Here is a 25,587-nt window from a genome sequence, read left to right as displayed (position 1 = left end):
GGAAAGCTGAGGCCCAAGGCAAGGCCAGAGTTGTCCTTGGTCGGGGGCTTCCCTGCTTCCCTCTGTCTCCTGGTGCTCCCTCCTGCACGCAGCCTGTCTTACAGACACTCAGAGGCATACGCAGCGCTCTTCCTCTGTCACACATATACACGCTTACATACTCACCCTCAGCCAGGAGTGGGGCGGGGGCTCCTCCCTCCCGAACTCCCTGACGGGAGGCCAGAGAGGCTGGAAAAGGCAGGCAGGCTTTGGCGGCCAACACGGCGGCAGTTACGGCCCCAGCGTGGAGTTGGAATAAACAAGTGACTCAGCGGCAGATGGAGCTGACAGCCCTACACACGTGTGTGCGTACACGCAGGCACACGCCACGCCAAGCCCTGCATTCCCCTCACAGATGCTAGCACACTTCTACCAGGGCGTGTGCTGCAGTGTGACGGGTGGAGGGTAGACTCTAGGGGGACTAACCAGGAGAAGAATGGAGACAGGGCCCGTGGCTGGTGTTGGGGCCACAGGGCCAGCATATGTACCTTCCTTTTCGCATGTGTGTAGGCGTCAGTGAATCTGTGTGTGCATGTCTCTCTCCATGGATCTCAGTGTCTCTGTGAATGCACCAGTGTGTGTTTGTGTATCTGCGGGGCCTCCATGCTAAGGCATCCCTCCTGGGCCTCGAGATTCAGGGACCCCAGCTTGTCCTTGGAATGGGGGGCCTGGGTAAAGCAGCCCTCCCATTTGCCACCTCTTGACAGACTGTTTTCTCCTGCAGAACAATGCCCAGCGCCTTGGGGTCTCCCAGTCTACCCACTCGCTCACCACCCCAGTGGTTTCCGTGGCAACACCGAGTTTACTCAGCCAGGGCCTCCCCTTCTCTTCCATGCCCACCGCCTACAATACAGGTGAGTGTTCATGTGACATGTAGCTGTGTGCACTTGGCCTTGGGGCACAGGAGGGACCAGAGAAGGAACACGAGGTATTCTCTGGGGGATGCCCCAATCTGAGGAGGGCCATTGATTTGGGGTAGCCCCTACCTAATTAAGGTTGCCAGATTTAGCAAATAGTAACATCGGATGCCATTCACATGGTGATGGTGTTACTGGAACTGTCTCAAAGACATACTTGTGCAAAAATTATTCATTGTTTTGTCTGAAAATCAAATTTAAGTGGGTATGAGTATCCCTTATTTTTAAATAGGACCTAATGGAGAAGGAAAGCCCTGTCCTTGGGGAGCTCCCATCTGAGGTGGGTTGAGCAGCTGGGTGACTCGGGCTGACCAGGGTCGGGGAGTGGGGAGGGGAGCATGCCGAGGTCAGCAAGGCTTCCTGGAGGAGAAGAATGAAGGAATGAGGGAGAGACAAAGACAGAGAGAGACAGGGAGGCTGAGGAGGCCCGAGAGGAAGCATGGTCAGGAAGATTTATCCAGCTTTCTGGGAAAGCCAAGTAGGGACTCCAGGGCGGGGTGGAGGAGGAAGAAGGGGGTCTCTCACCCTGATGTTGGCTTGGTCGAATGATGAGGGGGAAAGGGAGGAGGAGGTCTGATGAAAGTGGGGGAGGGGATCTGAAGGTGAAGAGTCACTTGGAGACATGGGAGAGACCTCTGGGTAGAAAAATTCAGAAAGGACACCCAGTGCTTGGGCAGTCCTGGGTCCCCAGGGCTGTCCTGGCCTCTGTCACCCACTCACACCCTCCCAGGAACAGTCTGTGACATTTTCAGCCATTCTCGCCTGCATTCCAAGCTGCTGTGTCAGGAAGGACTTCCCAGTGCGGAAATGCCTTGTCACCTTGTTTCAGAGCATCGATGTGGCTGGGAACCTGGTCTGTTTCTCCCACTGAAGAGGCTTCTGATGTTCCCCAGCTTTTCTCACCTGTGAATGGCTTGCATCAGGGCTGTTCTGTGGTGAGATCAGACTAGACCAAAAGACCCCTAAACTTCTCCCCACTCCCCAAGCCCACATTCCAGATTTGAACCATGCTAGGTAGGTCCCAGACACCAGTACAAATACCCACAAAATCCCACCTCTTCCATGTGTGTAAAACTGCAGAACCCAACCCTGTGTGTGGGAAAGCCCTTCAGGGCAGGTAAGAGAGCTGGAGGAACTGCCTCGTGTTGAGAGGCCAGACCCTGGCATGTGGGTCGGTGTCCAGATTTTATCACCTGGGTGTCTTGTGAAGTCCCTCGTCCCTTGTGTGTGCTCCCATGTGTGTACCCACTCCTAAGTTATCATGTCCTTGGGCAGCTTCAGAGAGGACCACTTCAGATGGCTGCACCTTCGGGGGCCAGTAGGAGTTCTCATCTGTGAGTTGTGGGGGGACAGGAAGTCTCTGAGGCCCTTCTAGCCCTGCCAGCAGGGGCGGTTGGTAGAGAGCAGCACAGGCCACTTTTCAGGAGCTGCTGTTTATTTGGGAATCCCATGGTGGTGGTTTCCTGCCATCTTCTCAGGTCCTCCACCAGTCTCTGTGAAGCAGGAGGCAGGTTAGTGGGTGTCAGTGAACCTGGGACAGGCGCTCAGCAAGGCCAGACTTCAGACTCTATTTGTCAGTCTGGTGTGAAAGCAGATTCTGACCCTGGGCCTGCCGTTGGAGCCCTGCTGGGAAGTATTTGGGCTTTCTCACATCCTCTCAGAAACCAAGGGCTCCAGTTCCTCTTGCTGCAGGAGTAGTTAAGCAGACCTCAGTTTAAACAGCAGGTGTTTTCAGGTGACCCTACATATATAAACAAATCCCCAATGAACACATTGCTGTTTAGTTGTTCACTGTTTACAGTGCTTGGCCCCAGTCCAAGTTCCAGCTGGGGGTGATCTGCCTGTGGTAATATCATGGATAAGGGACGCACCTGGCCCCTTGTTGACACTGGCTGCAGAGGTCTGGCTGTGGTCGCTCTAGGAGCAGACCGAGGGGCCTGCTGGGGAGCCAAATCTCCAGGTAGACAGGGCTGGAGTGTGGTGGGAAAGTGCAAGACTGGGGTTTGAGTCCCTACCATTCACTGGCTGGGGGACACTGCACTGTTCAGGGTTGGTTTCCTTGTTTGTAAAATAAATGTTGTAAATAGTTGGTCGAAGGGGCCCCTGTCTGCCCTTGGTCTGCTTTTTAAATGTAAGCATCTCAAAACTCCTGGCTAATTAACATTGTTATGAGACCAGAGGCAAGCGTGGACCATCTATAGAGTGAGATTTAAAGGTAATAAAGAAGCCTGGGGTCTTGTCTTAGCTCTGCCATTGGCTTTCTCTGTGGCCTGGGGAGAGCTCCTCAAACTTGAGGCTGCAGCCGCCTCATTTGTAAATTAATAATAACAGCAGGTAAATCTTTTGATTATTTATCATGTGCCAGACACTGTTCTACATACTTCATGTGTATTAACGTGCTCAGTCCTCATAGCAGCTGAGTGACGCAGGCAGGATTATTGCCTCCAGTTTATGGACAGACTAAGTAACTCGCCGAAGGTCGCATGGACTGTAAGTGGAGGTGGCCAGGAGGTTTGACCCCATCGCTCATGCCCTTCACCTTACTGTTCTATTGCACGGATAATCCTGTCTTCCCTGCGTAAAGACAGAGGGCTGGAGCAAATGGCCCCTCACGTAGGAGCCACATGGTGTAGCGTTGGGAAGACTGGCGGGTGTGCCCTCCTCATCACACCACGGTGCAGTCGGCCTGTGTTCCTCAGGGAAGGCATTTTCTAAACTGTCCCAAACAGGCTGCGGCATGAAACATAACAGAGCTGTGTAAATTGTGGAACATTTCATGGTTCTGTTTGTTCTGTGACAGTGCAAACATCACAGTTTCTTCATTAAGACAGAAATTTTGGAAAACAACAAGTGCCACCTCATGGGGAAATCCGCCAGAACCTTGGCCAGTTGCACCACAGGCCTGTTTCTCTCACAGCCCCTCTGCTCTTGTAGGCCCTTCTGGGTGGCAGACGTGCGTCCTCTGTGTTTGTGGACACAGCAGCCCGAACGCTTGCTGCTACCTATTTCTGCCTGTTTTATGTGTTGACAGTCTTCAGGAGACTCAGGGGCTTTGAGGAAGCTGGAATGGTAGTTACAGTCATTTGCTTCAGATGCACCGTTCACCTAGCATTTCCCACCATTCCCCTCTAATCTCAGAAAGGCTCTTGAAGACTTGGCAGTTGAAGAGATGACAATTAGACTTATACTAGACCTTCCCTACCTACCTTTTTTCCCCTTCTTTTTTATTTTTTAAAAATTTACTTATATTTTTAATTTTGGCTGCTTTGGGTCTTCGCTACCGCGCATGGGCTTTCTCTAGTTGCGGCAAGCGGGGGCTACTCTTTGTTGCGGTGCGCGGGCTTCTCATTGTGGTGGCTTCTCTTGTTGCGGAGCACGGGCTCTAGGCGCACGGGCTTCAGTAGTTGTGGCGCGCGGGCTCAGTAGTTGTGGCTCGCGGGCTCTAGAGTGCAGGCTCAGTAGTTGTGGCGCACGGGCTTAGTTGCTCCACGGCATGTGGGATCTTCCCGGACCAGGGCTCGAACCCATGTCCCCTGCCTTGGCAGGAGGATTCTTAACCACTGCACCACCAGGGAAGTCCCTCGCCTTCTTTTTTAAAATTGACATTCTAAAAGTGATACCTACACATGGTTAAAAAAAAAAAAAAGTTAAACACTATTTTAAAAAACCACCTCTCTTTGCATCCTGTTAAAAAACAGCACCTCGTGGTTATTAAGATTTACGTTTTTTTGAGTGCCATCTTCACTGAATTTGTATGGGCTTACTTGATTATTCACATCTGTCGTTAACAACTCCCCCCATCCTGATAGTCCTGGAGGCGGCTCCCCCATGGGAGCCTCGGTCCTCTCTCCCACTGCAAGAAGCTCACCCGCACCTTCTTCCCCACCCCGTGCAGATTACCAGTTGACCAGTGCAGAGCTCTCCTCCTTACCGGCCTTCAGTTCGCCTGGGGGGCTGTCGCTAGGCAGTGTCACCGCCTGGCAGCAGCCGCCGCAGCCGCAGCAGCCGCCGCAGCCCCAGCCGCAGCCGCAGCCCCAGCCGCCCCAGCAGCCCCAGCCGCCACCTCAGCAGCAGCCCCACCTGGTCCCCGTGTCCCTCAGCAACCTAATGTGAGTCCCGGGGATGCCCGCCAGTGTTGGGGAAGGGGGAGCTGAGGGGTGGGAAAAGGAGGGGCCTCTTGAGAGCTGAGATCCCTTTGAGGTTGTCTGTCATCATTGGACAGCACGTAAGCCACTAAGTGGCAGCCCTGGAGCCCCCTGTTGAGGCCTGGGAGAGCCATCCTGAGCCTTTCCCCGAGCCAGCCCGGGGTTGGGGTGGGGTGTGGGGCCCTCCCAGCTCTGCAGAAGACGACATGGGATGGAAAGACAACTCATGTGACTTCTTTTCCTTCTTTTCCCTTCACTTGGCCCTCTCTCTCTCCTGCTGCCTCTGTCTCCATCCACTTGCCTCACCCCACCCCCAACCCCCGTCCTCTCACTTCCTGTCCTCTCTCACTCCCTGTCGTGTGACCTCCCATCACTTTTTCTGTCCCTCACCTCTATTTCTGTCCCTTGTACTCCATGCCCACTGCCTGTCTCCAGCCCCGGCAGCCCTTTGCCCCACGTGGGTGCTGCCCTCACGGTCACCACCCACCCCCACATCAGCATCAAGTCGGAACCAGTGTCCCCAAGCCGTGAGCGCAGCCCTGCGCCTCCCCCTCCAGCTGTGTTTCCGGCTACCCGCCCTGAGCCTGGCGACAGTCTCAGCAGCCCGGCTGGGGCCTCCTATGAGACGGGGGACCGGGATGACGGACGGGGAGACTTCGGGCCCACACTGGGCCTGCTGCGCCCAGCCCCAGAGCCTGAGGCTGAGGGCTCAGCTGTGAAGAGGATGCGGCTCGATACTTGGGTACTGTAGCATCACCCCTCCGGTCTGCCGTTGTCTGCTACACCCAGGGACTGGCCCATATGCCCCCAGCCTGTCTCAGCTCCCACCTAAGAGGCCCTGTGGCCAGCTAGCCCTTCCATCAGCCCTTATGGGGCAGCACCGACGCCCTTTCCCCCCCACCAAGGGCCCATCTCCCCTCCCTCCAGCATCAGTCCTTCTGCTCGATGACTTCCTCCCCTCAGAGCTGGCCCTGCCACTAGAATCCTGGCCCTACTGGGAGAGGGACGTGGGGGGCACATACCCCGTAGCCTGGGCCACGCCCTCACACCCCCTTCTCCATCTCCTCTCTTCACAGACATTAAAGTGACGGTTCCCACTCCCCTCCTCTCAGCCTCCCTGATGAAGAGTTGACAATCTCACCGCCCACCCCTCCCTGTCCTGGGCTCCTCCCGCTCGACCCCCACTTCCTTTCTTGTGCTCCGTGTCCTGTTGACGGTTACATTTGTGTATAATTATTATTATATTATTATTATTATTATATTTTTTTTAATTTGGATTCTCGCTTTGGAGAGGGGGATGCTCCCATCCCCTCTTTCTGCACCCCCCACCAGTTTCACTGGCTGGGAGGCTCTTTTTTGCGGGAAGGGGGGGACACTTTGCACGTTGTACACATATGCTGCAGGAGGGGGTGGGGGGCCCGATAGGCCTTGGGAAAGGACAGGTGCCGAGCCCTGCATGCGGGGCCCTCCCACCCCATCCCCCAGACAGAGGGAAATAACCAAAAACTACCAAACAACAAAAACCCCTTACAATAGACTGAAACCCCAAAGTCGGCCTCATGGGTGGTTTTGTGTTTCAGGGGGAAAGTGAGGCAGAGGTTCTGAAGAAGGTCTCTGCTTCTCGGCTGTTCCTATGGCCACAGGCACATGGGGCAGAATACCCAAGCCTGGGCCCCAGAGGCCCCTGCACACACACCACACACTCTCAACTGGTTATTGTGTGATCTGCACCTCCAGGGTGTGCGGGTGCTGGCTGAGGTTTGGGGCTGGGAAGGCTGCCTGGGAATCGAGGCTGGAGGGGGAGGGGCTTGAGGTAGGGCCCCTATGAAGCACAGTTGGAGAGAAAGACAGAGAGCCATGAGGAGAGGGCTGAGGAGGGGCAGAAGGGCTGGGGCAGGGGGTGAATTGGGGGCCCCCTCCCTTCCCCAGCACTTTCTCTAAGATACACAGTGCAATAGCTCCCCATCCCTCAGTTGACACCAGCCCTGTAAAGCTGGCCACAAAGCGCAGGGAGAACTGGGGAGAGTGAGGTGGCTCAGCAGGAGACGGCCTCAGGCACCCCGGGGTGCCTGAGGACTGGAAACCCTTGCATCCAGGGACTAGCGTGAGTGAGGGGACTTGCTCTTCCTTGCACGTACACATACCCAGAGGAGTGGACACTGGGGTGGTGTGTGAGGGTGGGAGAGGGGATGGAGAAGGTCCGCAAAAGGCCTGCCTCCCTTCTTTCCTCCTTGGCCCCTCTCCCCAGCCCTCCTCCCAGCTCCTTCCGCTCCTGACCCCACCTCCCTGCTCTTGGCGCCCTCATTGTCTCGCTACCTCCTGTCCCACCACCCCCAGGCCGCATCCCACCTTCTGTCTTGGCTACTGTAATTGTAAATAGCAACCTTTGGAAAACGTTAGCAGTGTAACAGTCCAGGAAACTGTTTTTTGTTGTTGTTGTTGTATTGATATGAAATGAGATTCTATTTTTGTCAAAGTATATTGTAATAATAATGACTCAAACGGCCCGTACTGTACAGATGAGATTTTTCTGCTGTTGTTCTTGCTCCCCTCCCCGCCCCCAAGTCCGCCCTCTCTACTGCCTCCCCAGTGGGGGCAGCCAAAGCGTGGGGTCCTGAGACCCCAGGCTGGATCACAGATCAAACTGGAGGGGGCAGGCCCCCGGCCCGCAATCCACCACTACCCCCTGCCCTAAGGGGCCTGTCCTGGGGTGACATGGGCAGGCAGACTGGGGCCTGCCCCACTCCTTCACATAAGAAGCCCAGCCCCTCTGCCCAAGGGGTGCAGTGCTCCCTTGGGGTTTCATCCTGGTGGGAAAGTAGAGTTAGACAAGGCCCGGTTTTGTGGTAGGCGACAGACACTCTGCCTGCCTCTACGATCCAGCCGCTTGCAGTATTCCGACACTTGATGCAGGGAAGGAAACCAGAGCAGAGGGGTGCGTGTGACCGCACAGGTACCCGAGTGTGTTTATGAGGGCATCTGGTATTTATGTGTCTGAGTGTACCTTTGTATTTATGTGTGTGTGTGTATGGTTGCATGGGTGTACCTTTGTGTGTGTCTGAGCCCATCTGGGCATGTGTGTGTGAATCTGTGTGAACTGAGCTCTGAGGGTGTGTGCCTGTGTGTGTGTGTGTGTGTGTGTGTGCCTGAGTGTGTGTTTACAGAGGGACAGATGGCTCTTCTTGCAGCCACACAGCCCTGGCTTCCAGTTCTATGACCCTCCTTCCTGAGCCCCACTCTCTTCTTCCCTGCTGCATCCCCTGTTCTTACCCTCAGCTCTAATATGTTTATACTTCACTTGGGGATCTGGCACTTGGCCCTCTTGGCTTCTCCCTATAGCCCTACCTCTCCCGCAGCTCCACGCACAATTGTTCACCCAGTGCCCAGGCCTTTATACCCAGCTCCCTTTCTTGGAGTACGCTCTTCCCCCCACACCCCCTCCTGCTTTCAGGATGATACTCAAGTTCCTCTTCCTCTCTGCAGCTTTTTGCTCACCTGGGCTGTGATCCTTCCTTACAGCTTACCCCCCAACTGCTGATTGGGCACACAGCATGCTCAGTCTTCCTGCACGTTCCTAGAGGGAGTGTCAAGAATCGATGAGGCTTGATCAGGACCTTGAAAGAAGCCAGGGTGTAGTCTTGTGCATGTATGCATGCATCCCCAGAGCCTTGCCCAGTGCCTGGCACATAGCCAGCGCTCAACAAATGCTGATTGGGTGAAAGGTGAATGATAGGTGCTCAATAAACGTTGAATGACTGGCCTTCCCTTCTCAGGCTATTCCCGCCATCAGTCTGCCCACCTTTCTAGGCTGGGCTTGGCCACCATTAAACATGGGGTCGGGGTGAGGGCCCCTGCAGTTCACGGTGCAATATTCACCAGTTTTGCCCTCTGCCTTGTAATGGCAAACCTGGCTTTTGATTACCATGTGTGGATGTGTGTGTGTCCTTTTCTCTCTATCCCTGGGGGCAGGGGGTGATCTGTGAATGAATATGTGACATTTCTGCAATTCAGTATCCCAAGGTTTCTCTTGGGGGTAGGGGCCCCTGGCCGGCCTGATGAATGGGTCTCTGGGAACCCAGACCTCAAGTGGAGACTTCATTTCTTCTTCCTCTCACAAGCCAAATTTGCCTCCACCCACTCCTTCCTCCGAAGAACTGGGCATTTGCCAAAGTAATCACTGGAGTCATCCAATGCCCCTCCACTCCCCAGGTTTCCCACAGCTTTCAGGGATAGTGGGCAAGAGGACCTCCCACACATACACACCCCCCGGTGGAACACACCATTTCCCCTCCCCCCAGCAGTGCACTCAATGCAGCGAGACTGACCCCTGACCCTTATCCAGCCCTTCCCACCTTGGACAGGAAGGAAGTAATGCACCTTCTCTTGCTGATTATTTATTTGTTTGGAGAGACAGAAATGATGTAAAAGTGTATCTAGAAATATCTATATCTATATATTTTTAACTGACTCTTTGGAATCCCCTGGGGTGGGGTGGGGGGTGAAATTAGGCTTTCACGGAGGGGAGGAGACGTGGAGCCTGGGAACGCTTCATCTCCCCTCTTGCCGCCTCTCCATCCCCTAAGCAGTTGGTAGAAGGAATGGGATTCGTAGGGGGGGAGGGGGGCTGGAGTGTTATGTGGAGAATCTGGATTCTCTCTGTCTTCCCCATTCAAGTCCCAGAGGGAAGGGGGGAGGGAGAGGGAGGGGAGACAGGCCCGGAGGTGCCCCATCCTCAAACCCGACAATCACCCACACTCCTAGGGCTCATCCTGGGTCCTGGGGAGGGCGAGTCCAAGTGTGTGACTGTTGATTTGTTTTCAATATTTCTTTTTGTGCTGTATGGTGATGCTTTCTTAGTATTCTACACAATAAGAAAAGACAAAGTCCTCGAGATTCTTATGAGTTTTGTTTGAAAACTCTTTCACTATATTTGTTGTAAAGAGGTTTACTATTAAAAGAAAAAGAATACACGTTTCTGATACTTCGGCCTGGGTTCTGGTTTCTTTGGTGCGGTCGGCTGAGGAGGGGAAGGAAGGATCGTGTGGCCCTGCCAGGGTGGGAGTCCAGAGCTCCACCTCAGCAGGAAAGAAGGGCGGTTAGCCTGCCGGGCGGACACTCGAGATGTCTGAGGTGGGGTTTTCAGGTGAGAATTTCTTCCAGGTGCTCTGTCAGAAGCAGAAGCAGCCCCAGGACTCAGGAGGGTTGTCTGGTTAGAAGCCAGAGGAGGGATCCTGGGACACAAGAAAAACAAATACCACTCAAGGCCAGGTCAGGAACAGATGGAGTGTGCGAGGAGGAGGAGGAGGAGGAGTGTGATAGAGGACCTTCAGCTACGGAAAACTTTTCCACAGCAGAAACTTGCCCAGGCACTATGTTAGGCACAGATGGATTCCACCTTCACGGCCCCCCCAGAGTTCCCTCCCGAAGGGGCAGCTGCCCTACCCCTCCCTTTTGAAGCGCCCTCTAACAGTGCCAGGAGCCTCTCCCTGCCCTCCTCACATACCCCAAAGGGCTTCCCCACCTGGTGCCTTTCTGCAGAGGTTTGGTTGGCAGGGGCTGGTGGCTCTTGCTCCCGTAGCCGTGTGCCCTGCACAGCTATGCTGTAGGGCAGATGCAGGGGCTCTGGAGGGAAGTGCATGGGGAGGGCCTGGCTCACTACTAACAGGGTTTGGCCACTCCTCTGTACTAGGCCCATGCTAGGTGCTGCAGAGGCAGACATGGAGTATGAAGGGCCCACATAGGATGGTGGCGACAGGCCTGCAAATGCCTAAAATCCACAAACCGTGGTTTTGATGCTTTGGTTGCTGCACATGCAGGCACATCACAGAATGTCTTCATTCCTTGGGTTCCTCATCTGAAAACTGCGGTCATCTGTACCAGTCCTGCCTCCCTCTCAGGGTCATTACAGATTTTGCTTCACTTCTCCCTCAGCTGGAGCAGAGGTGAAAGATGCTGAGCAGGAAAGGGTTAAGAAGGTACTATCCTCCGGGTGAGGTTCCCCTGCTGGCTGCCTGTGACTAGAACAGCCTTGACCTAACACAAATCCTGAGCAAAACCTCTCTCCTTTGCACATTTCATACACTCAAGACTGTTTGGCCTCACCCCTCCTTCTCTATAGGCATCGGCTCCTGATGTCCTGGGTAGGCATTACTATTGCCCACAAATATTTCCTGCCCTCTTCCGCTTCCTGGACACATAGAAGACTGTATTTCCCAGTCCCTGGGTAGTCAAGTGAGGTCATCAGACTAGTTCTGGCCAGTGGACCGTACTGGAAGTAATGTGTGTCACTTCCAAAATCAAGCTGGTATGTGATTCTCCAAGTGCTCTTTCCCTATCGTGGCAACAACTGTGGAAGCATGTCAAAGCAGCCTGGATGGCTAAGCTGCCTTAAGGTGATGTCCAGCGCCACAGTGGACTTTGTGTGAATGGCAAATAAGTGTGTTATGTTAAGCCACAGAGATTTCAGAATTGTGTCTGCAATATAACCTATCCTATCCTGATTAATGGAGTATCCATTCACATTGGGACAACCTTGAAGCCCCATCTACTGCATACCCGCTGTGGTGTGGTATAAAGATCTCTGGACTTGGCATAGTCCAGAACTTGTTCCACTCCTAGTTCTGTTGCTTACCAGCTGTGTGGCCTTGGGTAGTCACCATCTGCCCAAGCCACTGTTTCATCAACTGTAAGACAGAGCTAACAGCTACCTGTTTTCTCTAAACCAAGCCTTCGCCTTCTCTAATCCATCCTCCCATCTTTGGCACAGCACTGATCAGCCAGCACCTCATGGTTCTCTACTGCCCACCAAATAAGCCCAAACTCCTGGGCAGGGCTCCCAGGGCCTTCAAAGAACTGACACGACCTCTTTTCCAGGCGTAGTCCATGCAACTCCACTGCACATCCCTTGGCCACTAGGGCAACCAGGCAGTACAGTCCATTCCTTGACAGACCCTTTGAGTCTTCAGTCATGCCATCCTCCTGTCTTAAATGCAACAAACACTTATTAAGCACCTGCTGTGTGTGAAACTCTTTGTTAGGTATTGGAGATATAGAGAGGAACAAGACAGCTCCTGCCTCTCAACTCACAGTTAAGCGGGGACAAGAGAGAAGTGAAGCAACAGTTAACACTTGAGTCAGCAGGCTGCATTAAATGACATGTAGGAAGGCTGTAAGTGGGCTGTGGGATCAGAGGAGGAGGCACACCGAAATCCGAGCCAGTACAGATCAGGGGAGGCTACTTAGGGGAGGTATTTGAGCTGGATTTGGAAGACATGTACAAATGAGGGCAGGGAAGTCATTCCTGGTAGCCGGAATAGCGTGTAAAGTATGGAGAGAAAATGGTGCATTCAGGAAATCAAATACTGTGGTATGGGTCAAAGGTATAGCAGAGAAAGCTGAAGAGGTAGGCGGAAACCTCACTGTGAAGGACCTTGATTGCCATAATTGGGGTTTTATTCTGCAGGAGATATTTGGTCATCAAAGGATTTTAAATAGAGGAGGGACTTGATCAGATTTGCACTTCAGAAAGCTTCCTGCCAGTATAAGCTCCCTCAGACAGTAATGCCGAGAACCAGTTGGAAGGCAGGCAGAATTGAGGTCCAGTCAGGGTCCTTTGCAAGTGAGAGGATGAATTTAGTAAATACTTAAGAGGTAGAATAACAGGACTTGGAAACTGCCTGGTGAGGGTAGAGGACGAAGGAAAGGGAGGCGAGTCAACGACTCTCAAACACGTGCTTGTACTGCTGACTGGATGGTGGTGCTGTGGCGCCAGACGAGGCCACCAGGTACGTCCGAAGGAGATGAGTTTCGTTTCAGATGAACCGAGTTGGAGGTGTACGTGGAAGCCCTCGTATGGTATTGATAGATGGTCATCCTGTCCAGGCCAGCAGGATGAAGTCACCCCATGGGTAGAGAGAAGGTTTTTATGAAGAGGGAAGCCATTCATAGTGTTGGTCACCTGTGAAGTCGTCGTCTTTGGGACATGGGAACTCCAAGGACCATGGAAAAAGGTTGGAGGGCGGGGCAAGGAGAGACTCATAAAGGGCCCCAAGCTGCATAAGAGTTTGAGTTGTATAGATCAGAAGAACCAGAAATGTATTTATCTGTGATCTCCTAACTTCATTAAAGGCCTGCTTGACTCATTAGTCTTTTTTTTTTTGGCCGTACCACATCTGGGATCTTAGTTCCCCGACCAAGGATCGAACTCACGCCCCTGCAGTGGAAGTGCAGAGTCTTAATCACTGGACCACCAGGGAAGTCCCTTGACTCACAAGGCTTGTGCTAACCTTGAAAAAGGGAAAGCTCACTGATGCATTCTTTGGGGCATCGAAAGTAGAGAGGAGTGTTTTGCTCCCCAGGGGTAACTGCACAGTCAGGTGTGGTGGACCCGGTGCAACCCTAGAGGTCACTGGTTTTCTTTTGATAAGGAGAGATAACACTTCTTTACTAGATACCTGGAAGATATTCCAGAGGAACTACCTGGTAGGCAGCTGGATGAATGAAGCTGGGGCTCAGGCCAATGCCTAGGCCAGAGACAAGAGAAGACTTGTGAGACATCAGCCTAGAGCGTACCTTAACTTCTTCAAGACTCAGTCACTTCATGTGTAAAATGGGTTGCTGTGAGATTTAAATAAATGTTACAAATTAATCACTTGAAACCATTCCTGATCCATAACAAGTGCTCAATCACTGTTATTATTTTTATTACTGCTACTTGTCAAAGACATGAAAATAGATTAACTTACTTGAGTAAGAGGTTCTATGGGCAAAAAATTGGGCTCTACATGCCTATTTCTTTGAAAACTTTCCTATCATTCAAGCTTTTACTCCTACAACTTTCCCTCCATTAAACTTTTCCTGATTTCCCCCATCCTACCCAGCTGGCTATGATATCCTTCTCTTATGAAGTGTCTTAGGAATCTGCCCCTTTTTTATAGCTCCTACCTCATTCTACATGAAACTGTAGGTCCTAGCTTCTATTTTCTCTGTACAACTGGACTGAAAGCTCTTCTTAAAAATTCACTGTCTCACCCATTTTTGTGTCTGGCTCAGTGCCTGGCACACAGTATGTGTTCGGTCAGACTAAAATGAGATAATGCATGTGAAAGTGCAGTTCATAAACTGAGCGCTACAAAGGGTTTTTTTCCCCTCATGGGCGTGGTAACTTTCTGCAGCTTCTCTACTTTCCAGTACCAGATCCAATGGGGCTGAGGAGCGTGGATTCCCGTTTCTTCTAGTTATCACTCTACTGAAGAATTAGCACCCAGTGGGCTCCCATCCCCAAAGAGGTGACTCTTGGGAGGTGGGAAGCAAAGGGTGGTATCTGATTGTTCCAGCCAAGGAGGCCAAGCAGTTCCCTGTAGCTCATGTTCTTGTGACTCACCCCTCAGTCCCATGGGCTAACTTTTCCAGCCTTGTGATTGTGGAAACTTGTTTCAGGAACAGCAAGCGGATGTGAAAGGGACATAAGGCGACCCCACCCCAGGCTCCAAAGTGGCTCCTACTAAGCCAATACAGACTGCTTGTTTCTGATTGCAAACTTAAATCATTCAGTGTCATTGCCCGGCTAGGGGGCACGTCCAGTGCCCTACTCTATTTCAGTTGGTAAACCCTAGGCCCAAAAGGAAAAGGTGGCTCTCAGGTTCTTTCCACAGCGCAGTTCCCAAATAGGTATAGTTCATTTGAGCCCAGGCTTTACTGCTTCCAGTTGGATTGACTTGCATTTACCCACCCCACCCCCCTTTGCTTTGTCCCCGTTTCCACCTGTTTACAGCTCTTAGGCCTCATTCGGGCACTTCGTTTGGCTTGAGGTCCCCGCCTTCGCAGTGTGGCCTCCCAGAGTCACTCCCATTGTCACTCCCATTTACTGCGCATCAGCCGCCATGTGCCCAATAAAAGCTGGTGACGACGCCGAGGGCCCAAGAGCGAAGGGAAAGGGGAAGAGGAAGGGGAACGGCCCCGCCTACACGGAGGTCACGCGCCCGCCAAACTCCGCCCTCACGTGACCGCAGCGCCAGTCCTCACCCCTAGTCACCGCCCTCGGCTGGAAGCGGAGGCTGGCCTCGGCGCCTTGGTGCCCAATCCCAGCGCTGCCACCCAGTGCCGGGTGGGGACCTTGAATTGGTTTAGTATTCGCGAAGAGGAGACTCTCCATCTAAGGCGAAGGGGAAGAAGGGAGGTGTAAGGCAATAAAAGCACTTGTTTAACCTATCCCACTAGGCTGTAAGCCCCCATGGAAGCAGAGATCACCGTTCCAAAGCGCCTGCCTAGGGCAGCGTCTGGCATACAGTGGGTGCTCAACAAATGACTGACTAGCAACGACCCCTGGGGACCCCGGCGCCCTTTACACGGACCCTTTCACTCTCTCATTCACCCTCCCCGCTATAACAGCAAATAAGGCAGTCGGTCGCCAGCGGGTGAGCAAGCTTCCTGCCCGCTCCCAAGCTGCTTTCTCAACCGCTTGGTCCACACGGCTATGAGTGCGGACAAAGACCCAAATCCACTCCCAGGGCTCCCCACCGAAGGGCGGGAAGTGGATCTTGAGGCTCACTTCATTGGCTCATCCGATGACGGATGGGACCATCAGCCAACCGCAGCCTACACAAGACACATGCGTACAGAAAAGATTTTTAGCCCCTGTATGGAAAAAACCCGAGCGGAGCGAACCAATTTTGGCTGGGTCTCACCAGGGCCTCAAGGAGGAGATGCGCATGCGTGAATACAACTGCCTCGCGCCCTGCCCAATTCCAGGGGAGGGAGCGCCCTCCCGCCTGCTGGCAGTTTTCACAGAAGTTTAGCCTCCGTTAACAGTACGGCCCGCCATGGTGCTTCCTGGAGTATCCCGAAGAAAGGAAGAATCCCGGTCCCTGCCCTCGCGGGTGACACGGCCGTCCCCAGACACAGCCAGAGCGCCACTGGCCTGGCCCTGTGTGCAGAGGCGCCTCTGGAAACTGTGGGCCCAACGGTGACGTGACTATTAATTCGCAGGTTACGAAGCGCGTTGTATCCGCTGTCTCAGGAGTTCCTCGCAAAAACCCTCCTGTTAAAGTAAAGAAAGAAGCGGAGGCTCAGAAAGGGGAAGGAACCAGGCCGAGGACACTGCCTGTGAGGGTGACACCGGAATTGGAACCCAGGCCGCCCATTCAGTGCTCTCCTACCATGATAAGCCACCTCCCTGCCTTCCAAGGAGTTTATGTCTAGTTAGGGTGATGCCACTTAAGATATAGGAAAAGTGAAGCTACAATTTCAGCTCATTTTAAAAATAGACAGTGACTACTAGAGGCGTTCAGAGTGGGAAGGATCGCTTTGTGCTCTTGTGATCTGAAGAGGCTACGTCAAGGAGATGAAGCTTCAGAGTATGTATAATTGGATTGACTAAATCTTAGGAACATACTATTGAATGATAAAAGAAATCCCAGAACACTGCAAGTATTTGAGACCATTTTCATAAATTTCAGAAACAAGCAAAATTAAACAATATATTGTTTGGGTATATATGGTAAAACGTTTTGAAAAGCAGAGGAATGATAAACACAAAATTTATTAGTAGTTACTTTGGAGAGAGTTTGGGGATGGGATGGGGAAGAAAAGTGGATGCTCTTGGTAATGTTCTAGTTATTGGGTTAAATGGTAGATTTGTGGGTATTCATTATATCTTATAACTCACATATAACAACTATTCTTTTGTATGTATAAAATATAATCTAAAAGATGATAGTAGAATCATCTCCACCACCACCCCCCCAAATAGAATACACAGTTGGAGAGATGAGGAGAAAGCCTTACCTATATTACAGTTGGTTTCCAGAGCATTTCTACACATGTTATATCAGTTGATCCTCACAAAAACCCTTCGAGATAGGTATTATTATCTCCATGTTAGAGAAGAAGAAACTCAACTGAAAGTTACTTGAGGCCAGTGAACAAAGACAGGAAAGGCGGAAATGCAGAAGGCCTGTGGGGAGCCCTGTACAGCTAAACCTCCAGTGTGCCAAGCACTATGCCTGAACAAGGAACGTGATCAGTAGACATTTGTTTTTTTTGTTTTGTTTTGTTTTTTTATAACTGTTTTTTTTTTTAAGGTTTGCATTTTTTAAAAAATTTATTTATTTATGGTTGTGTTGGGTCTTCATTTCTGTGCGAGGGCTTTCTCTAGTTGTGGCAAGCGGGGGCCACTCTTCATCGCGGTGCGCGGGCCTCTCACTATCACGGCCTCTCTCGTTGCGGAGCACAGGCTCCAGACGCGCAGGCTCAGTAATTATGGCGTGCAGGCTCAGTAATTATGGCTCACGGGCCCAGTTGCTCCGCGGCATGTGGGATCTTCCCAGACCAGGGCTCGAACCCGTGTCCCCTGCATTGGCAGGCAGACTCTCAACCACTGCGCCACCAGGGAAGCCCAGTAAACATTTGTTGAGTGAGCGAGTGGCTGAATTTTCTAATTACTTGGGTGTCTAGTGGTGAAATGAGCTGTCCTAGAAGTAGTTGAATACCCTGCACAGCAGCTGGCTGACCATTGTCAGGATCAGGAGTACTATAGAAGTGATTCTCTCTCTGGGTAAAGGTTGGATATAGATAACCTCTAAGATTCTTCTCAACTCTAAGGCTCTATGAGTTTATCAGGGGATGAAGGCAAAACCATATGAAGATAATAAGGCTTTCCACTGGGGAAGTGGAAGTGGCCACCAAAGAAATGCCTGGACAAAGGAGACATTTTGAAGGACAAATTAATAAGACCTATTGCCAGAATAAGTGTGAGGTGTGTTGTAGTTGTTGTTATGTGTATTGTTGTATGTAGCTACAGGATGTTGACCCATCCCAACTGGATGAATGGTTGTGCTACCAAGTAAAACAAGGAAGTAGGCCTTCATTTAGAAATGCCTAGCAGACAGTTGATAATACAGGATAGTGCTCAGGAGAAATAAGGGCTGAAGACACACTGAGATGTAAGAGAAAGAACACTGGAGTTTGAGTTAGGAGACCTGATTTCTAGACCTGGCCTTGCCTTTAATTGAAAGAGTCGCCTTGGACAAGTTACTTAATCCATCTGAGTTTATATTCTCAGATATTAAGGAACATATACACACAGCAAGAACTATAAAAAGAAGCATGTGCCCTACCCTCTTCTCAAGATCTAGTTAAATCTACTCATATAGTTACATATGCAGATATCCATCATTGGAACTTTGCTGTCCTAGGTTGTCCATTAATGTCATGTTCTTTCTCCATTATAGGACGTAACCACATTTTATTTCGTGTGCTTGTGCTAGAAGTGAGTTCCTTGAGAGAAGGAACCCTATCTAATTCAAGTTTCTATTCCCCCATGGTGTCTTGCACAAAGTAGTAGATGTGTCTTGAATTGCACAGAATTGTGTGGTGAAGTAGAGAGCGATGTTTAATCTCTGTGAGACCTAAATGTCCTTATTTGTAAATTATGCTAGTTCATCTTTAAAGTTCTTTTGCATTATAGAAGTCTGTTATCCAACTATGTTCTATGGATTGGGAAGATTGAACTATCCGATCTCTAAATTCCTTTTCCAACTCCAATATTCAAAGATTTTGTAATATTGAGTTACAGGTAATCTGCACAGAAGTGATAGATTGAACTTGAACAAGTTCTTGAAGGGAAAACGTGTAGAAGAAGAAGATTGAGAACAGAAGCAACACCCAGTTATCCGACACAAGAAAGAGAAGCCATAGAAAGTGACATAAAAATCAGTCTCAGGGCTTCCCTTGTGGCACAGTGGTTAAGAATCCGCCTGCCAATGCAGGGGACATGGGTTTGCGCCCTGGTCGGGGAAGATCCCACATGCCACAGAGCAACTAAGCCCGTGCGCCACAACTGCTGAGCCTGCGCTCTAGAGCCTGTGAGCCACAACTACTGAGCCCGCACGCCTAGAGCCTGTGCTCCACAGGAGAAGCCACCGCAGTGAGAAGCCTGAGCACCGCAACGAAGAGTAGCCCCCGCTCGCTGCAACTAGAGAAAGCCCACGTGCAGCAACGAAGACCCAACGCAGCCAAAAATAAACAAATTAAATAAATTAAATTTAAAAAAAAATCAGTCTCAGAAGTAGGAGAGACTTCCCTGCTGGTTCAGTGGTTAAGACTCTGTGTTCCCAATGCAGGGGTATGGATTCAATCCCTGGTTGGGGAACTAAGATCCCGCATGCTGCACAGCATGGCCAAAAAAAAAAAAAAAGTAGGAAAGATAATAATAGGAGGGGTTACAAATTCAGATGCCTGGCAGATAACATAAATAAGTGAAGTGGTCATGTGGTAAGTATGAGGGAGCAGTGGAGACTGGAGAGGACACAGCCCATCCAAAGAAGTCAGCAGTCTCTGGTTACCAATGCTTGTGTTGCCACATCTTTTAGTTTTTAAGATGAAGCTGGAAATCCAGATTTTTGTTTGAAATCTCATGATTTTTAAATGTGGGGAACCAATTCAGATTCTTTTAAAGCTCTATGCAGGTAAACACACACACACACACACACACACACACACATCTATAGGCCAGATGTGTTGGGCCACAGTCTTTAGCCTCTCTAATATAGTACCAAAGAGGAACTCTTTTCCCACCCTCAAATCATACATGCTTAAGTATAATTTTAGTGGAAGAGGTTCCTGTTCCTGTTCATACCAGTTCTATAATATCAATCCCAACCCTCTTGGTACTTCCAGGGCTTTGCCCCATCAGTTATACCCTTCCCTTCCTCTTTTTTTCTTATTTATTTATTTATGCTGCGCACAGGCTTTTTCTAGTTGTGGGGAGTGGGGGCTACTCTTCGTTGCGGTGCATGGGCTTCTCATTGCGGTGGCTTCTCTTGTTGCACAGCACAGGCTCTAGATGCATGGCAAGCTTAGTTGCTCCGCAGCATGTGGGATCTTCCCAGACCAGGGATCGAACCTGTGTCCCCTGCATTGGCAGGCGGATTGTCAACCACTGCGCCACCGGGGAAGTCCCCCTCCTCTGTTTTCAACTTTTCCCTTTCTACTAGCATCTTTCCTTCAGTCTAAGAACATGTTTAAGTCTCTCCAGTGCTCCATTGTCCTATAATCCCTTCTAGGTACTTTCTAGAAAGTTTTATCTCTTTTTCCCTTCTCCAACAAATTTCATAACAGAATTAATTGCATTTGCTATTTCTATTCTATCTTTTCCCATTATAAGTTGGCTTCACTCTTCAACTCACTGTAGTCTAAGGTCAGCCTTCACCATTCCACTGAAGCCTTTCTGACCGGGGCAAAAGTCTCTGTTGCTAAATTCACTGAACTGCTCCAACTGGGCTAAACTCCTCAGAGATCAAGTATTATCCTTTGCACCTAACTAAGAGGTGTTCCATCAAAGTTTATTAAACCAAACTGGAAACTTTTCAAGAAAGAAGGATGGTCAGCATCATCAAACTTGCAAAAAGATCAAAGACTGTGTTGGCTAAATAAAACCCATTAGATTTTAAGATAAGGAGATTGTTGGTAACTTTTGAGAGGGTAGTTTCAACAGAGGGAGTTGGTAAACATATTGCTGTGGTTTATAAAGAAAGCAGTTGTGAAGTGATGACAGAGGATATAAATCATGCAGAGAAGTTTGGCACTACAGGGAAGAAAAATCAAGCAGGAAGTATTGGAGAAATAATGCCAGTTGGAGTTCCTAAGATTGAGAAAATCGTGGCATGTTTGTAAGTAAAGGGGACAAAACCAGCAACATAGGAGATGCTGAAAATGCTCGAGAAAGGGAACACTTGAACATGCATCATCAGAGGGGATGGGAGAGAGTTGAGAAATCAGCCAGTTGAAGAGACTGGTTGGCCTTTGCAAGGAAGTGAGAAGTCTCCTCCTCTGAAGTAGACAGCAGGGTTAAAGGCACAAGTCATAATTATATACAGACCCTTGAGGTAGGAAAGGTGGTGTAGGAGAGCTCCTGTGGATTTTTTCAGTCAGATGGAAGCAAGGTTACATGTCTCCAGTAATGGCGTGGTGTACCAGAACTATAGACTGCTGGTGATCTAAGAGACATTATTCTTTACTGGCTATACTCCTTTTGCTCACTGTGTATTGTTTCCTGGGGGTTCTGTATTTGCTGCCCTTTCTTCTTTACTCCTTTTCAGGGAAGTGTCATCTAGTCCTGAGGTTTAAGCAAGCACGTAAATGCTGATGACTCCCAATCTATGTCAGTAGCTTAAATCTCTCTCTTGAGCTTCAGATCTATGTATCCAGCTACCTATATAACATATCCCTGGGGTATTTTACGGATTAAACTGAACAAAAACTCAGTATCTCCAGGAATGAAACTGTTAATTTCTCCTAAATTGCTTATCACAGCTAATGGTCACAATACTTTCTCTGTTGCCCAAGCCAGATACATGTCTTCATCTCTCTCTCTCTTTTCCTATCTCCCTCTCCTTCTCTCTCTTTCTCCAAATGTGTGCGTAGGTAGATAGGCATTTAAAAGACTGGGAACACACTTCTATTTTGTGTATTATGTTTTCTTTTTCACTTACTAATGTCATAATCATTTTATCATGTCAGTAAATGATTTTCTATATTTTTAGTGTCTGCATAGTATTATCTCCTACACATGTACTATATTCTACTGCCCCGTTGAAAATTCTGTTTGTTTCCTTTTTTTTCTATTATAAATAGCACTGAACATACATGTACGTATTTTATTTCCTTAGACTGAATACTTAGAACTGAAAATGGAAAGCCAAAGAGTATGCACGTTTGAAAAGCTTTTAACACATATTGCCAAGTTGGCCTTCCAGAAAAATTGTACTAGAAGTATATGGGTAGCATTCATTTACCTGTACTTCTGCCAACATTGGATGTTAACACCTTTAAATTTTGCTGATATAATAGATTATATTTGGCCCTCCAACTCTCAGCCCCTGTCTTTCCCCAAAATCGTTTATCCTTTGCTTCTCACAACTCCCCTGGGATACACAACTCACTTGAAAGGCCGAGGGGAAAGTTACACCAAATTTCCCATAGAGATAATTCTCAATCTTCTGCCCTTTCTTTAAGCCTCTAGCCTGATTTTTGCTGCTTCCATGCACAGTGGTTTCTAGACTATTCTATATAAGCTTCCAAAATATGTTTTTGGTGACTCTTTAGTGTTTTCTCTTATCTCCCTCTTTTCCTAAATTCCTGTCTCTGAAAAGTTGTTCTTCTCCCTCCTTGAAGGTTGACCCTTCCGAAGCACTCCTGCCCTTCCCTCCTCCCCTAGAACCTTTGCCTTATTTGAGTAGTATCTTCCATTAATAGAGTATTAATGTCCTTCCTCTTCCAGCAAATATAGTTAAATCTCTCCTATACAAGAGAAGAGTTCCATCACCCTTTTTACCTTCTCAAACTTCTACCTTCTTTTCTCCTTTTTTCATCATCAAACTTTTCTAAACAGTAATCAAGAAGTGTCTATTGACTCTCATTTACCTCTCACCCCTTGAATTACGTGTTCCAGCCCCTTTTCTCTCCTGAAATTGTAGTCTTCAAGGTCCCAAACAGTCTCAAAGCCGTATTGAAAATCTTGGTCTCTGTTGTCTTCCTTCACGTCTTAGTAGCTTGTGACACAGAACCATGGCCTCCATCCTGAGGCCGTCTTCTTCTGGCTGTGTGGCTCTGCCTTCTCCCGGTTCTCCGCTTCAAGAGAACGTCGGTAATTCTTCATGCCCTCTAAATGTTTGTGTGCCTCAACCCTCATCTCTTCTCTCCCCTCTCTCTTTGGGTTTTCTCACCTACTTCTGTGGCTTCAGTGATCTTCTTTACATTGATGACTCACAGCCTCTCTCTCGAATTCCAGACCCAAATGAGATAGTTACCTGTTAGACAGCTCTACCTGGATGTAACTCCTCAGATTCCACAAGTCCCGTATTGAATTCGTGAGCCAACCACCCCTTCCCCTCCCCACACAGAAAAATCTGCTCTCCCACCATGTTTCCCATTTCAGTTAATGCTGTCACCATACTTTTAATGATCATGTTCAAAATCATAATCTAATAGTTACCAGGTATTGAGTACCTGCTATATGCCAGGTTCTTTCCAGACACTGTCAAATCCAATCCTCTTACAATAATTGTGTAAAGTTGATTTACTATTCCCGTTGTTATAGATGAGGAGACTACTAGAAAGTGGTGGTATTCACGAGTCTAGTTAGTGCTAAAGCCTCTGTGTGGTATTTCACCACATAATTTCTTCCTGCTCCTCTACCACATCCAGCCAGTTTCCAGGTCCCCTGAATCTCTGCATTTTCACTGTACATCTGCCCCTTCTTTATCTGCCCACCACCTCCTTCAGTCAGCCTTTGTTCTTTTTGCCTAGAAATTAGCAAACCCTCTTCAACTATCACTGACAGATTTCATTCTAAAGCATAGTTTTAAACATATCACTCCTTGTAAGTAAAAATCCGAAATTGCTCTTGGTGCTGAATGAAGTTCTAAGCCTTTAGCTTGGCATCCAAGGCTCTCCACCCTCTAATGCCAGCCTTTCATCCTGCAGGTGCCCTTTGTGGACTTATATTCCATCTAGCCAAGAACATGAGCCTTCAACATGCCCTGCACTCCTAACCCAGTCTTTGTTCTTGCTATTGCTTCCCTCTTTAATTCCTTTTCTTCCTTATCTAACCCCCCGCTCCCATATGTGTCTGTTGAAATCCTACCCACACTTAAAGCCCAATTCAGATGCCACCTCCTACCTAAAACCCCTTCAAATCCTCTAAGGGACATTTTAGTTCTACCTCTTCCAACCCTGACTCTTAGTATTTTTGCTTTTCTTTGTCATATTTTTCCTGGTCTCAGAGATATTTTTGTAACTGTCTGGCTTCCCAACTAGTCTCTTATATTCTCAAAGGATATGGACTATTTCTTAGCTATCTTTGTTCCTCTCACCTTAACCCCGCCCCCGCACACCCCTCCCCCCGTCCCCCACTAGGCAGTGTCCAAAGCAGTCATGTGCTGTGTGTTAAATTTTAGTTTGGCTGATTTGAACCAATCAAATAAACATTTGGTCCATTCTTGTTAATCCTTCAACTTCCACATTCCAGGCTCTGTCAGGTGAGGTGTTGTGCTGTGTTTCTAGACTGAGTGGCCTTGTAGGAGGGAGTCATTCCTGGAAACTGGAATAGATCAGAGATACCCCTACGAAGAGAGATTATTTTCTCCCATTGGATTCCGACATAAATAAATTTTGCCTACTTTTACACAGTCAGTTCTATTCCGAGTGTTGGGTAGAGGGAAGCAGTGTTCCAGGCTTTGGAGTCAGCCCAGGTCCCACCACTTACTAGTATGACTCAGAACATATTGCTTAACCTCTTGGAGTCTCTGTGAGTACTTACCTCGTAGAGTTGTGAGGAGTCAATATAATGAAAGTAAAGCACTTAGAATAGTGCCTAGCAAAGATTAAGTGTTTAATAAATGTTAGGTGTTATAGTAACAGTAGGAATTATAAAATACATTCAAAATGGGTTTTATCTATTTATACTTTAGTATGCATGTGCCTGCCTTTCTGGAAATCCACATCAGTGTAGATTAAATGACTCTACTTCCCAGCTTCTCTTCCCAGCCCAGGTCAGCCCTTTCAGCCGCTCTCCTTCCTCTCTCCTCACTCTCCTGTGTGGAGGAGGATACTGCCATAGCCTTGCATGGCCACCAGGAGGAGCATTTGTGCCAAAGGAGGAGTTCCAACTCTCCCGCAGGAAAAAGCTTGCTTGAGTCTCCTGGCCACATATGCTCCCCTCTAGGGCATGTTGCTCGGTAGTGTGCTATTTTGCGATGCCACCACTTCCATCTCCCTGTCCCCTCCTCCTCCAGGCATACATGGGGCTCTCTAGTTCTACATTTCTATTCTCTTCTTTCAGACAGCCTGCTCTAAAGGAATGAACCCTGGATGAGAGCCAGGAGACCTGTGACTTACCCAGCTTTGCCACTGATTAGCTAACTGCTTGACTTTCTTTAGCATCCGTTTCCTCACCTGTGAAATGATGATACTCATACCTGCCCTGTGAGCCTCACTAGGTTGCTATAAAACTTAAATATCCTGACATATGTTGACACTATTTATTAACTATAACATGCCACAAAGCTTATACCTTTGTCTAATCTCATACTGTGTCATTGCTCCCTTCCACTGTCTTTGCGGTCTATGCTCTTCATTCCCATCAACCCTGTGCCTCAAGTTGGAAACTGATGGTCAGGAAGGGAATACAGAGCACAGCTTCTCTACCTCTGCTAACAAAAAGGAATGAGTTTCAACTATAGCAAGAGGTTGAAAGGCTGGAGCCTCTTTTAACAGGGAGAAAAGGGCAGAGAGGGAATTGTCTAGAGCAGCATGAAAGCAGGGGTACCTAGAAACAAACAGAGGGATGGGGTGACTTGCTCCATAATTGGCCAGAGAGAAGGCTTAGCATATTTTTGCTAAAAGGTTAAGGGCATCAGTGAATAAAAGAATGAATGTAGGACTTCCCTGGTGGCGCAGTGGTTAAGAATCCATCTGCCAATGCAGGG

General features: G+C 49.2%; 2 protein-coding genes and 1 long non-coding RNA gene across 9 annotated transcripts in view; 2 read left to right on the top strand and 1 right to left on the bottom strand.

Annotated features, from left to right (window-relative positions):
- The window catches only part of MEF2D (myocyte enhancer factor 2D), a 31,531-nt gene extending 23,912 nt beyond the window's left edge, over nucleotides 1-7,619 (top strand). For all 6 annotated transcript variants that reach the window (XM_057533204.1, XM_057533214.1, XM_057533194.1 and 3 more), the window contains 4 exons: nucleotides 764-893; nucleotides 4,852-5,065; nucleotides 5,537-5,843; nucleotides 6,178-7,619. In XM_057533204.1, coding sequence (XP_057389187.1) covers nucleotides 764-893; nucleotides 4,852-5,065; nucleotides 5,537-5,843; nucleotides 6,178-6,189 — 663 coding nt within the window. In that variant the 3' untranslated portion in view covers nucleotides 6,190-7,619. The remainder of the gene's footprint in view (nucleotides 1-763; nucleotides 894-4,851; nucleotides 5,066-5,536; nucleotides 5,844-6,177) is intronic.
- A 2,211-nt stretch (nucleotides 7,620-9,830) lies between these two features.
- Nucleotides 9,831-16,006, bottom strand: LOC103003173 (uncharacterized). Of its 2 annotated transcripts, none has more exons than XR_450140.3 (4): nucleotides 15,787-16,006; nucleotides 15,125-15,254; nucleotides 10,884-13,717; nucleotides 9,831-10,332 (listed from the first exon to the last, which is right to left on the bottom strand). It is a non-coding gene; the product is annotated as an uncharacterized LOC103003173 (long non-coding RNA). The 2 variants fall into 2 exon arrangements; XR_003622395.2 differs by lacking the exon at nucleotides 15,787-16,006 and adding an exon at nucleotides 15,454-15,780.
- Nucleotides 16,007-16,017: 11 nt separating this feature from the next.
- The window catches only part of MIR9-1HG (MIR9-1 host gene), a 49,086-nt gene continuing 39,516 nt past the window's right edge, over nucleotides 16,018-25,587 (top strand). The window contains exon 1 of the mRNA XM_028163869.2: nucleotides 16,018-16,455. Within this exon, the coding sequence (XP_028019670.1) occupies nucleotides 16,443-16,455 (13 nt within the window). The 5' untranslated portion in view covers nucleotides 16,018-16,442. The remainder of the gene's footprint in view (nucleotides 16,456-25,587) is intronic.

The sequence above is a fragment of the Balaenoptera acutorostrata genome, chromosome 1 (genome assembly GCF_949987535.1).
Source record: "Balaenoptera acutorostrata chromosome 1, mBalAcu1.1, whole genome shotgun sequence".
In the NCBI taxonomy this organism is placed as follows: Eukaryota; Metazoa; Chordata; class Mammalia; order Artiodactyla; family Balaenopteridae; genus Balaenoptera; species Balaenoptera acutorostrata.
This window is presented reverse-complemented; position numbering and strand designations above follow the sequence as displayed.